Raw genomic sequence first — 13,405 nt, forward strand, 5'->3', positions numbered from 1 at the left:
TCTCAAGGTGGAATGCCTCGGAGGAATCTTTTCCCCTGCTTGAAACACTTGTTATGGAAGAGTGTGACGACCTAGAGGAGATCCCCCTTAGCTTTGCAGATATTCCAACACTGAAACAAATTAAGTTGATTAGGTGTGAGAACAAATCTCTGGAGGATTCAGCTGTGAGGATTAAGAAAGATGTTGAAGAGAATGAAGGAAACGACCGTATTGACCTCATTATCAAAGTAAGTAGCAACAAACTCCTATGTTCTGTTTTTGAGTATCTATATGCATCTAATGTGCAAACAATATGTTTAATACAGGATAGGTGAGGAAATCCAAAGCAGCTGTGAGTAAAGCATGTACTTGTCACGACAACATGGTAGTCTTTCAGTTTATTTTCTTGTTCCTTTATGTTTTTTTTCCGGATAAGATGCTTGCTTTCTCTTAATTGCTCCATGTCGATCTCAAAGTAATGAGGATGTGTTTGAATTTGACAATTGCTCAGAAAACTGCAGCAAAAGCACAAACAGCATGGACCGAGTTCACTCTTAGCAAATTGTTGTAACCATGCTCATGCTGGAGTCTATTAGCCGGAACACCCATCCTTGTGACACTACTACTGATTGCTAAGGTTTTTCTTATTGTTCGACATAGACGACTCATTCCTACTGGGAAGGGAAGGATTATGCCTTGATTCTCTTTTTCCAGTATGTTTCAGATGCTATTCCACTGTGATGCCCTATATAAATATCATCACTTGCTTTTGTAAATTGGTCGTTGTTTTCACCTTTTATTTTCTATAACTAGTTTCAGGACACGTGCATTGCACATATATCCCATGTGAATTTTTATATGATCCCTTCATCTTTTGTATCTTGATGGCTGTAGCTTGAAATCTCCAACAGTATAGCGTATGTGCTCGTCAGTCACCTCAGAGATGAAACCACCATCAGCTAACTCCTCAAACTTCACCTTCCTAAGTGACTTTTTTTGTTATTAACGTGCACAAAACTCTGTTATCCAACAATATAATTGGAAACTTTCGAAAGCATTGTCATATATACCAACACGTCCATCAATCACGAGTGGTGATCATGATTCGGTGGCCTTTTCTGTCTCTGGGGAAAACATTCATGACGGAATCCACAACGTCTGTCGTCCAAACATCATCCAACATGATAAGACATTGGCCTCCTTTGTCAATGAATTCACATATTCTGTAGTGAGTTTGTTGAACACTTTCAGAATACTAAGAAAGACCCCGAATATCAGGAAATACTCAAAGGAAACCTGAGGGTCTTTAAAGATTTTTATTGCCCATGTCGACTTTCAAAGTCCAGGCAAGTGCACCACAGGGATAAGTACAAGCAAGGAGGGCTAAACGTCATCTCTAGGGAGGTAAATCATTGGTTCCTTCAGCAAGTCATTTGATCACTATTTTTGTTGAGGATAAGAATTATATATTACCCATCTATTTGACCTTACGTCTTCTATTAAACATTTTCCCATTTCATTTCAATAAACTTATTTCTAGTTTCACCTAATAGTGATCTCATAAATATATCTTTATTGGAATCCAAATCTGAAATATTTGATTAACGAAATAGGAGTGCCTAAAAATCCTTGAGTACGTGAAATTACATAGTAAAATCACTCAACTTAGGAGTTATTTGATGTGAGGTGAACAATATAATAAGTTGTTCGGAAATCATCCCATTTGATTCCATTATTTTTTTTAAAAAAGGCATATATGTGACAATTTTCGCTTTGTGCAGATAAGATAACTTGGGAATAATGAAAAAAAATGAGTACACAAGACACTAGTACAGTAAACATGGGGTCAACAAGTCTATGCATTATTTTTCTTCTTTAACCTTCTATGCAACACATGCAAAACTAATTTTAAGTATAGAAATTATTTACTCGATATAGATATTCGAGAAAACTAAAGATCCAAAGGTAAAAGTGAAGACGTACTACAAATCCTTAAAGTTCAGTACTTGTAACATCCGACAATTTGAAATAGCTATGGAAAAGCTTGAAATTGGAAATAGTCATTTTTGGAAAAAAATTCAAAATCTGGAAAATTGGTTTAAGTGTAGAAATCAGTGAGTTTTGGCCAACTTTAAGAAGTTATAACTCCTAGCTTAGGATGAGTTAGGAGTAGTTACAGTTATGATTGCAAAGCTTGTGGAATGATCTTTCCAACGCCACCGAGTTTGCTCGATTCCGAGTTCGTATGAACGAGTTATGCCCTTCGAAAGTTGGGCAGTGGGCAGGGAATCCGTTCGGAAATTTTAAGGGCATTTTGGTCTTTTCCCTAGCTATTTCTTTTGAGGTTATATTATTGTGTTAGGCTGATTTTTGGATCATTTTGTCCCATTTTAAAAAGAGTGAGAGCTAGGGCTTGTAAGTGAAGAGGAGAAGAAGAGAAGAAAGAGGAGATCAATTAAGATTTCGTCAAGATCGCTGTGGATATCGTCGGGGGTGATCCCTATCAAGGTATGTGAGTTCTCAGTGTTGGGTTGATCCTTTCCCCCACACACCAAAATCATTTTATTATTGAGAAAAGATTGGATATGTTGTTGAAGTTGTTTGGTTGTGTTGTTAATGTTGTTGATTGTGTTGTTGAAGTCCCTTGTTGATTTGGGCATGTTTCCGGTTGTGTTGTGGGTTGAAATCTATTGTATGTTGAGGATTTATGATTGTAAATGTTTGGAGTTGGAAACCTTGAATTTAAGGAGGTTTAGTGTTGGAAAAATGAAGGAGAAGAGTCGGATTTTTTGGGGGAAAAGGCTGGGGCGTCGCGCCAACCAGCGCGCCCCAACAGGGGTTCTGATGTTTTACCCCTGGCGTGGCATGTCTCTCAGAGCGCCAGCAGGTCCCTTCTGAGCTTCAAGGGCTGGCGCTCCGCGCCTCTCAGAGCGCCAAGGCGCCAAGTTCCCCCATTCTTTTCACACTTTCTCATGCATGTTCCTAGGTATTATACCTATGTTTCATAGTTGTTTCCGACACTCCAAAGTACGTCTAAACATCAAGAATCCCTCCATAACATGTGATCAAACACCTTGAATTCATAATTCCAATTCAAGGAGATTTAGTTCCAAGTCAAGTGAAGTTAAGAGTTGAGCTTAGAAGTTAAGAAGTAAGTCAAAGCAAGTCTTCAAAGTTTTCAAGAGTCATCATGGAACATTTTAACTTCATTCTAAGGCTCAAGTTCCAAGTTAAGTATAGAGTTCCAAGATAAGTATAGAGTTCCAAGTAGAGTATAGAGTTTCAAGCTAAGTAAAGAGTCTCAAGTCAAGTCAAGAGTTTTCAGTTAAGTCAAGAGTTTCGAGATAAGTCAAGAGTCAAAATTTGAGTCCATTCTTTCTCAAAAGCTATTAGGGAACTAAGTATTCCCATAGAGGTTTGTAAATGTTTTACATTTGAGTAAGAGGGGAACCATGTTTTTGGAAAGAGCCTTTGGGCTAAGATTTGAGTAACTATCTCAATTAAAGAAAGATGTGTTTAAAGACACTTAGGAGCCAAAGTATTTTTGGGAGTAGTATTGAGCACCGAATTGGGGACACGAGTTCATATCAACTGAACTCTCCATAAGAACCATGCGCCAACATGGGACTTGACGTATCATTATTTTTAGATGATCACGTAAGATTAAGCTAGTGGATCCAGTAAGCAATAGTAAGGTCCTATATCACGGCAAGGTATAGGATGGTCCTTGGGCAACGTGAGGTAAAACGTTGTACCACCACTAGGGCTCATAGTGGTGGTTGTCGGTTAAAGAATCTCCCACTAAAGTTATATTACTTTTATATAAATAAAGTTGAGTTGTTATTGCTTTAATCATTAACGAACTAAGTTGTTTGCAATGTTTTAAAAGCTTTATATATCGCATGTGTCTTATTGCCTTATATATATATATTGAGTTCAGTTAAGTTATTCTTGAGTCGTACAGGGCCAAGGTAAGTGTTTTTCTTGTATTCCTTTCAAGCTTAAGTTGTGGTTTAGCTTTCCAGCTTGCATACTTGTACATTCCATGTACTGATGCCAGTTGGCCTGCATCTTATGACGATGCAGATGTAGGTACCCAGGATCAGCATCCAGCACGCCGTTGATCCAGTTGAGCATTCCAGAGTCAGTGGTGAGCCTCCTTGCTTTCCGGAGGACTCAGTTATTTGTGTTCTTAAGTTTTGTTTTATTAAGATGTTGCGGGGTCTGTCCTAACATCCATCTAAGTATTTTAGAGGCTTCATAGACAGTCAGTCAATTAGTTTCGAGTCTCTCATCTTTGTATATATATGTAAATATTCTATTTTGAGATCCGAGTTGCCTTTGTGGCCAGATTTCATAAGTTAAGTTGTTTTGTAACCTTGCATTGCATTGAGTTATTCTGTTGAGTTACGTTTCCGCTGAGTTAAGAAAGTCAGGCCAAGGGTTAGCTTGGGGCCAGCAATGGTCTCCGGGTGCCGGTCCCGCCCAGGGTGTAGGCTCGGGGCGTGACAGTACTCCATCTCAATTTTTCAACATTGTTACTTTGAGTCATTTGTTGGTCTATATCACTAATAACTATATCAAATTACATCTGAAATGATCTATAGTGACAATTAATTAACGACAATAGATTAACTGTTGAAAATATGTATTTTTAGAGGCAATAAACAATCTTTGTAACTGTCTCTAAAGCCAATAGCGACATTAGATCTAAGGATAATTAACTAATGTCGGTAAAAGCTTTATCACTATTTACTGCCACTAATAGATGTTTTTGTTGTAGATTTGTAGTGATCATCATCTTTATATTCCATGAATAAAAAATTTGGTTGGTAAGAGTAATTATTATATTTGATATAAATGGTCTAATTTTGGTAAAAAATAATAATATCAATTATAAATTTTGTTTAAATATGAAATAAATGATTGGTAGATATAAAATAATTTATTTTTAACAAAATATAAACTTGTTAGTTAATTTTTGTATATTAAAAATATGAAATCGTGATACGAAATTTCCAAATCAAGATTTTTGGAAAATTTGAGATTTCATCTCATTATTTAAAATCATGAGATAAAATTATATGTTCAAATGCTGATTTCAATTCATTATTTGATGAAATCACATGTTTAAACACCTACTTAAATAAAGCTCCGCTAATGAGCCAATTTTAAAAATTGAGTTAGGCCTTAAGTGTCATGTGATACAAATGAAGTTTCAAAAGTCAATCTTTTTTTTTTTATAAATTCTTTTTGATATTTAAGTTATCAATTATTGTGATTTATAATATATTTTATGTATTTTATATAATATCTCTATCTCTTTATCCCAATTTATGTGGCATAGATGAAATTTTGAGAGTTAACAAAATCTTTTTATATATTTTCAAATATTTTGAAGATATTAATTATTATGATTTATAATATTTTTTACATAATTTTTTAATATATATAAAGTGATAAAAGACAAATTTTTTTTAAAAAGAAAACTTTAAATTGCCAAACTACCCCTGGCTACAAGCATGCATGTTGAAACTTGAGAAGTTATTCAAAATTTATTTCTTCTATCCTAATTTATGTGACATTAATAAAATTTTAGAGTGTCGATAATTTTTTAATACTATTTTTAAATATCAGTAATGAACAATCATATTATCATTTAAATTTAGCCTTAGTAATGAAATATGAAATATTAAATTTTATTCTTCATGATCTCAAACACAATAACAAAGAAAGCCTAAAATAACTACAAATGAATACTAAATATGTCTCCAAAAAAAAAAGAATACTAAATATTATTGATGGGACGTGTGGGTCTTAGTAAGTGCTAACATCAACACTTTTATGCCTTTAAGGCATTGAAAAAAGCCTCATATTTTAATATATTTACCAATATGTACCAGTGGATTTATTGTAAAAAGGTACAAAAGAAGGGGCAAATAAAGCTTTGAAAAAGTACTGCATTATCAACAAAAGGACACAATAGGAATTAGAGGGAAAAAAATCATGAAACGCACAATTCGCAAAGCAAATTGTATAAGCATTCACAACAAAGTATAAAGCAGAATTAGATAGTAACTTACCAAAGGGAGCTAGAACCTAAATAAGCCACAAAAACATAAAAGTGACCAAAATAAGCCACTACTGTAGTAAGTAACTAAAATAGGCTTAGTGGAAGAAAAAATTCCACTTTATCTAATATTTTAAACGTTTTCCGTTAGTCTCAAAACGTGTATATTTTAATATATAACGGAACTATTTCCTACACTTTATAAAATGGAACTATTTCTTACACTTCATAAAGTGTAATTTTTTCTTACACTTTGTAAAGTGGAACTTTTTCTTACACTTTATAAAGTGGAAGAAAATCTTACACTTTACAAAGTGGAAGAAAAAATTCCACTTTACAAAGAGGATCACGTTTTTGCAGTGTTTGTCATACAATTATATTGATTTGACATATCATAAAAACGGATAAAATTATTACACTATGTATTTTTATTTTTTTATTCTGAAAAATCCTCCAATCTCTATTTAAGGATCCGTTCAACTATTTGATAGCACCTACAACATCTTTTCTTCTATATTTGTTCATTTTATGAAACGACATCACTAAATCAACTAGGTATGGAACTTCACAAATGTTGGGATAACCTGTTGTCTTGAAAATCATTTCCAATTATAAGTATTTCAGAGATAACTTGTTATGAAAGTGTTTATCATAGATTGAAGAAGTTCGTAGAATGACTATAAAAACAAAGAGAAGCAACAATGAAAAGAGTAGCATAGACTTAACAAGGTTTGTCACATAAAACATGGGTTGATATACCAATCAAACCAAGTATGAGTAGTGCTTTTGGATGGCAAACTTGGGGAAAAGCTCTATATGCGACGATCAATGACATAGGATTCACCTGATTAGACACACAAATCATACAACACGACTACTTCTTAAAACTTAAAAGTGATGGAAGTACACTGGAAAAATAAATTTTTGGAGCAAAGATGTCGAACCGTGACTTCAATTGGCAACTGAGTATCAATGCAGTCGATATCCAGTCTCTTCAATCTGGCCTCCCAACAAGCCCTTACATATGCAGGTTCACCACAAATGCCCCTATTTCCAAACTTGGTAGCTATTAGTAATTTCTCTCTTATTCCTTTAATAGCTTACATGAAATCAGGTAGTTTAACATGAACATATTATATACCTGTAAAACTCAGGTTCCAAATGTAAAGCATAGATTTACGAGGATACAGATTCGAGTCTCTGGAAGATTTATCAGTTTGAGATACTCCAAGTTTTATGTAAATCAAGTATATAGAAGAACAGGATAAATGCTCTTCTTTATAGAGTGTTAAGCAGCCATGGTATCAGACGAAAAAGTACAACTTGAATTCGCATTAAGCATAAACAATTCTAACCTATATGATAACATTGAAAAATCGACAACTCTCAACAAGCAAGTGCAGGAAGAGCAACCTATATTGTAAATAACCAAAGGCTGTATATTACTAATATCTTTTTCTTGCTTTGATGACTAATTTCTAACATACAAGATTGCAGAAAATAATATATTTTACAGACTCTAAGGTCAAAAAAATCTAAAACTGCTAATCTTGAACTCAAATCTAAAATCAAGAATCTAGAAAGGATATACTTGTTATTATTTAGATACAAAAAGTCCATACTTTCATTTAACTACCGCAGTGTCCCAGCTTAGCTTGCACGAACCTCAACTATTCCAAGTCATTCCAAGGGGTACCCACAACTCTATCCACCTAATTTTTGCCTTCACTACCATTTGAACCTGAAATCTCATGGTTCTCGACCCACATCATCGACCACTAGGCCACCCGTTTGGTAAAAAATCCATACATTTTTGTAGAGGATCATTAAATGGATTTCATTACACTTTAAAAAAGATAAAGATATCTACTTTAACTCCAATTAAACCTGAAAATTCATAGAATTAATCATAAAATTTTATTTTTTTCTCAGTGAACAATAAAATCACTACAGGATCAGACAGGTACACCAAAGTAAGCAAGAAGTACAACTAATTACTTGTTTTAAAAAAGGATCTTCACCTTACCAATGAGGATTTCATTAGTGAGAGGTCCATAGACATCAGAAGTATCGAGTAAGGTCATTCCAGTATCAATAGCGTGATGAAGTAGCTTGATCATTTCAAGCTCGGGATTGGGCGGGCCGTAGTTACCAGACATACTCATACAGCCAGCCCGATCCTGGAAACTTCTAGTCCTTGTGACCCTAGCTTTATCCTCCGTACATTTAACAGTGTCGTTTCTTCCATTTTCTCCGTCGGTCTGAGTTTTCTGAAATACCGAGCCTTTCTCCTGGGTTCAATACAGGATTATGGGGGAAGCAATATAAGGCTGCTGTGAATCAAGAATGTGCTTGTCAACAATGGAATTCAATGCTTGTTTTCGCTTAATTGAGCAACGAGGATTTGTTTGAATTTGACAACTGCAGCAAAAGCTCAGAGAGTCTATTGTAACGTACATGCTCATCCTCTTATATTGTAACACCAGTACCGATTGCTAAGTTTGTTTTGATTGATCAACTCTTTTTATCAGATGATCTTTTACTGTTGCCTTCTGTATCACTGTCAAAATCATTGTTTTGTTTCTGTTTTTCTAATTAGATGGTTGTTAATTTCTATAATCCCTTCATCTTACACCTTATATGTACACAAGTTGTTTTTCTGGTTGAATACAAAAAACACCTCCAGAGAATACTAAGTTGAATTGAAAGATGAGTATTCCTGTATGAAATCTAATTTGCATCTATGTTGTTCACGCTCTTCAAAAATGTGGTCACTTCCACATATTACATTTTTGGAGGATCCGACATGGGCGCAACAATTTTTTGGAGAGTTTGAGCATCATATGAAGCCAAATACATATCACTTGTTGTCAAACCCCTACTCAGCTTTCCAGGAGGACAATGGTGGCGCACGTCTCTGAATTTATCCATCAAAATAAGATTTACCAGTGTGAATTAGAAGACTCTAAATAAGTAGAACTGATTTATTTGCAGTAATTAGAACGACAATGTGATTAACAAAGGATAATGTGAAAGTTCAGGTAGCCAATTAATTAGTTGTCTCTCTGTATATATCATAAGTCATGTTATTTCATTAAATTATGCAACTATTGACTTTGAAAGCCAATGGGCATGCATATTATATTAACCTGACAATGTATTAGCTGTCTAAAAATTAATATGATAAACCCAATAATTATTCATTAAATAATACAACCATTGACTTTTTTGTAGGATTTAGATCCAGTCCTTTGGTTAAACCATAATTATTCATCCACTAATCTTCTTAGAGTATGACACAAACATTTCCTCATTGTTCTAAGTTAATTATGCTCATATTAATCTTTTCTTGTTAGCTTAATCCTACTTCAATTTTTATCAGGTATTTTTCAATAAACATTTTTCTAAATCTCCCTTTGAATTTTTATCCTTTCTTAAGTGGAATCTGTTTTTATATAAGTTATCAACAACTCTTTTTCTTGGATTGGATCAGAACTTGGAGATACAAAAAGGCAAAAGGACATCGATCAATCGACTACTCGTCACGCTAAAAAATTGTAAGATATATTGTATTTTAACTTTTTATTGCTTTCCAAAATCTCAAAGTTCTTAAATTGATACAACACCTGAGTTATTAATCCATATTACCAATAAACTTCATGAAACACAATGGCACTTCAAATATTGTGAATATGGTTTTGATGTAGACATTTATGATATTTGTCTTGTATGAAACACTATGGCACTTCAAAACACTTGTGTTTTAATTTCTGATATGGTCTAGATAACAAAAAAATGGATATCAGATATAATAATTAGTTTATGCTCTGTTGAACCAGTTAAAGAAGTTTTATTTTTGTTTTCCTCTTTAAATTTCTATTATTTTTTTAAAAAAAGTGATCAACAGCAGATGGCTGGTTATATGTCTTTATAGATACAAATTGGGGGTAGGGGAATTGAACCGTCATAAGGTGAAAGTTGTGATATCCAACCAACTGAGCTACTAATCGTGCTATCCTTCCGTGCACACTTTTTTGATTAATCATTGGGAATGCATTAGTTGTTTCTCTGTACTAATAATTAATAGAGAAAAAGCTCAAATATGCCATCCAATTTTGAGGAAAAAAAACCTCATTTAATAGTTGGGCTCAATCATGTCATTGCCTTACATAAATGACCCATTATGCCATTGATTTTTAACGGTCAGGATTTGTGGTTTTGCAACACTATTTTTTCCATATGGCCTCTTATTAGAGGTCCATGTCACCAAAATTAAACTGGTTGAAAAATAAGTTCAAATATGCCATTGAACTGTGACAAGATGTTCGTCTACGTTATTCATTAATAGTTGGATTCAACCATAATGTTTCTTGTCAATTGATCAATCTAAGGGTCTGGGGGATAAATAAAAAGGGAAATAGGTTAGGGTGGGTCCGGTGTGATATTATGAGTCAGGTTTTAATTTCAAATTTAATTAAATTAGGTTGGTTTATTTTTGCATGCGGACCTCTAATAAGAAGCCATATGAAAAAAATAATTTTGCGAAATCATCAAACCTGGCCGTTAAAAAAGTAGCACGAATTGGTCTTTTCTATAACGACAATAGAATGGTTGAGCCCAATTATTAACAAATGGTATATATGAACCTTTTTTCAAAGTTTGATGGCATATTTGAACTTTTTTTATCAGTTTAATTTTAGTGATGTGGACCTGTAATAAGAGGAAAGAACGGTTTTGCTAACCATCAAACCTGTAAGTTAAAAAATAATGGCACGAATGAACCCTTTCTGTAATGCAGTAGCATGATTGAGCTGGCCAACTATTAACGGGTGGCATAAACGAGCCTTTTCCCAAAGTTCGATAGCATATTTGAACTCTTTTACATTACTGTTAACTCAAACACAATTTTAAAGAATTTTTATGTGATTTTTTAAACTATTTGGGTTATTCCTATGTGTAATTTCAACTAAGATTCTTGCCTGCCTAAATTCTTGTCAATCCTTTTCTTTGACCTGCTCTTATCAGTCCGCCCTCCATCATTAGCATCACACATTGATATTAGTTTTCTTTTGTCTAAAAAAAATGACTAGTAGTTGAGTGACCATATGAAAGTCAGTGAAATGTGATTTTCTGTGATAATATGCACGATTTGTTAGATGAAAATGATACATAAAATATACTATCTTTCTCAAGCATCGACATATATAGCTACAAACACTAGGTATGAAAGACATGAATAAAAATGTTGTTAATGAACCTAATTCCAAGAGTTGGTGAACTAGCTTGCAGGAATTTTTCAAGAGAAGATGGCTGAAAATGAAATTGAGGAAATGTTAAATCACCTAAGAAGGATCAAGAGTGGAGGTAATCTGGATAGCGCCAAGATTGATGAAATTAAGAGACTTGATATGTCGCTAAGAGTTTTGAGAACCTTTATAAAGTATCATCATGCTCTTTTTTGTGATTCCTTTGTCAAACACAAAAAGAATGCCAAATTGACTATGGCAATGCTTCACCAGGTATTGGATGGGATTCCAGATGAATGTAAAACTAACCTTAATCTGGAAAGGCTAGAATTACATTTGTTGGAATTCGTGGAACGTGATACCATTTTAAATAATAATTGTGAGTTGAATGATCTTGATCTGTCAGAATGTATGGATTGCCTCGAAAAGAATCTAAATGATGTACTGATACTCTACCTGGAAAGTGTTAGGTCTGACCCTCCTGCAGAAAACCATGAAATACACAGATTTTTAAAGGAACTGAAAGTTGTTCAAAAGAAACTGAGATTTTTGACATATTTATATGCCACAGAGATAAATGGTTACGTCAACCATGAGAAGCTGGAATGTTTGGATACTCGAATTCAGTTCATGGCTAACAATGTGGGACATTTTTGTCTTGCTATTTCTGATGGTGCAAATGATATTGATGACGTTAGGGATGAGGATGTGTATAATGATATCTTGAATACACCTCCTTATCTATTATTCTTGATTATGTTAGTGGAGCTGGAAATGAAGAAGATTTTTCTCAATGAACTAAAGGCTTCAAAGTTTACTCATTCAAGAACTTTCAAAGACAAGAAATTACCAAAAGGATTTTCTCGTCATCTCCACAAACTGTTGATGTATCTCAGAAAAGAAAAGCTCGAGAACTTTCCTGATGATGTCTCTGCTCAAAATATTGATGTGGCAATAGAGTTCTTGTTGGTTTTCCTTGATGCTGATTTGTCAAATCATGTTATTAATGGTAACTGGTTGAATGAGGTTATGGAAAAAGTTGGAGCTATAGCAGGTGATGTTCTATATGTGATCCAAAAGCTTCTTCCTAGCTCTAAATACAAAGATGATACTAGCAAAATAAGTCTTTGCTCGTTACAGATATTGGAGAAAACTAAAGATGTGAAGGCACAAGTGGAGACTTACTACAAATCCTTGAAATTCACTCCATCTCAGTTCTCCACCTTTTGTGGATTGAGCTTTCTGGATTCTCTTTCAAGGAAACTTAATGAGATGACAAAATCTAAATTTGGTCTAGATTTTCTGATGAAACCTCTTTTAGGTAATTTGGAGAAAGAGCTATCATCTCTTACATCCATTTTAGAGAAGGAGCTGTCATTCATTTTCAGAGATGTCGCAAAGGTGCACCATGAACATAAAATTCGTAAAGTTCTTCATAGACGTACCATCAGTTTGGCATATGAATCTGAGGTTGCCATTGACGCTATTCTTTCTCAGTATAATGCTTTTTTGCATATTTTTTGCTCACTTCCTTCAATCTTAAAAGAGATCAAGAAAATTAATGCGGAGGTGACTGAGATGTGGTCAGCAGACGTTGCTCTTAAGCCTTGCTATGTGGTAGCACCATTTAAACACTTGCCAACTCGACATAGCAATCCAGTGACTGATGAGGAGATAGTGGGTTTTGGGAATGACACAGAAAAAATGATTCAGTATCTGATTAAAGGTACAAATGAGCTAGACATCGTCCCAATTGTAGGCATGGGGGGAAAAGGGAAAACGACAATTGCGAGAAAGGTGTACAATAGTGACAACATTGTTTCTCATTTTGATGTTCGAGCTTGGTGCATCATTTCCCAAACATATAACCGGAGAACTCTATTACAAGAGATTTTTAGTCAAGTTAGCGGTTCCAAGGACAAGGGGGATAAGGATGACATCCTTGCTGGCGAGTTGAGGAAAATCTTAATGGGCAAGAGATATCTCATTGTATTGGATGATATGTGGGATTGTATGGCATGGGATGACTTAAGGTTTTGTTTTCCAGACATTGGAAATAGAAGCAGAATAGTAGTAACAACACGACTTGAGAAAGTGGGTGAGCAAGTCA

At 34.3% G+C, this 13,405-nt stretch overlaps 1 protein-coding gene and 1 long non-coding RNA gene across 2 annotated transcripts; both read left to right on the forward strand.

The window, feature by feature from the left end:
• Window positions 1-6: 6 nt before the first annotated feature.
• Window positions 7-764, forward strand: LOC125851733 (uncharacterized). Its single transcript, XR_007444930.1, has 3 exons — window positions 7-227; window positions 306-364; window positions 491-764. It is a non-coding gene; the product is annotated as an uncharacterized LOC125851733 (long non-coding RNA).
• Window positions 765-11,355: 10,591 nt separating this feature from the next.
• LOC125851732 (putative late blight resistance protein homolog R1B-12) lies at window positions 11,356-13,393 on the forward strand (the record flags this gene model as incomplete). Its single annotated transcript, XM_049531481.1, has 1 exon — window positions 11,356-13,393. A coding segment is annotated over exon 1 (2,038 nt), but the record flags the coding sequence as incomplete, so codon positions are not given.
• Window positions 13,394-13,405: the final 12 nt, after the last annotated feature.

This window comes from Solanum stenotomum, unplaced genomic scaffold (genome assembly GCF_019186545.1).
Source record: "Solanum stenotomum isolate F172 unplaced genomic scaffold, ASM1918654v1 scaffold29192, whole genome shotgun sequence".
Taxonomy (NCBI): domain Eukaryota; kingdom Viridiplantae; phylum Streptophyta; class Magnoliopsida; order Solanales; family Solanaceae; genus Solanum; species Solanum stenotomum.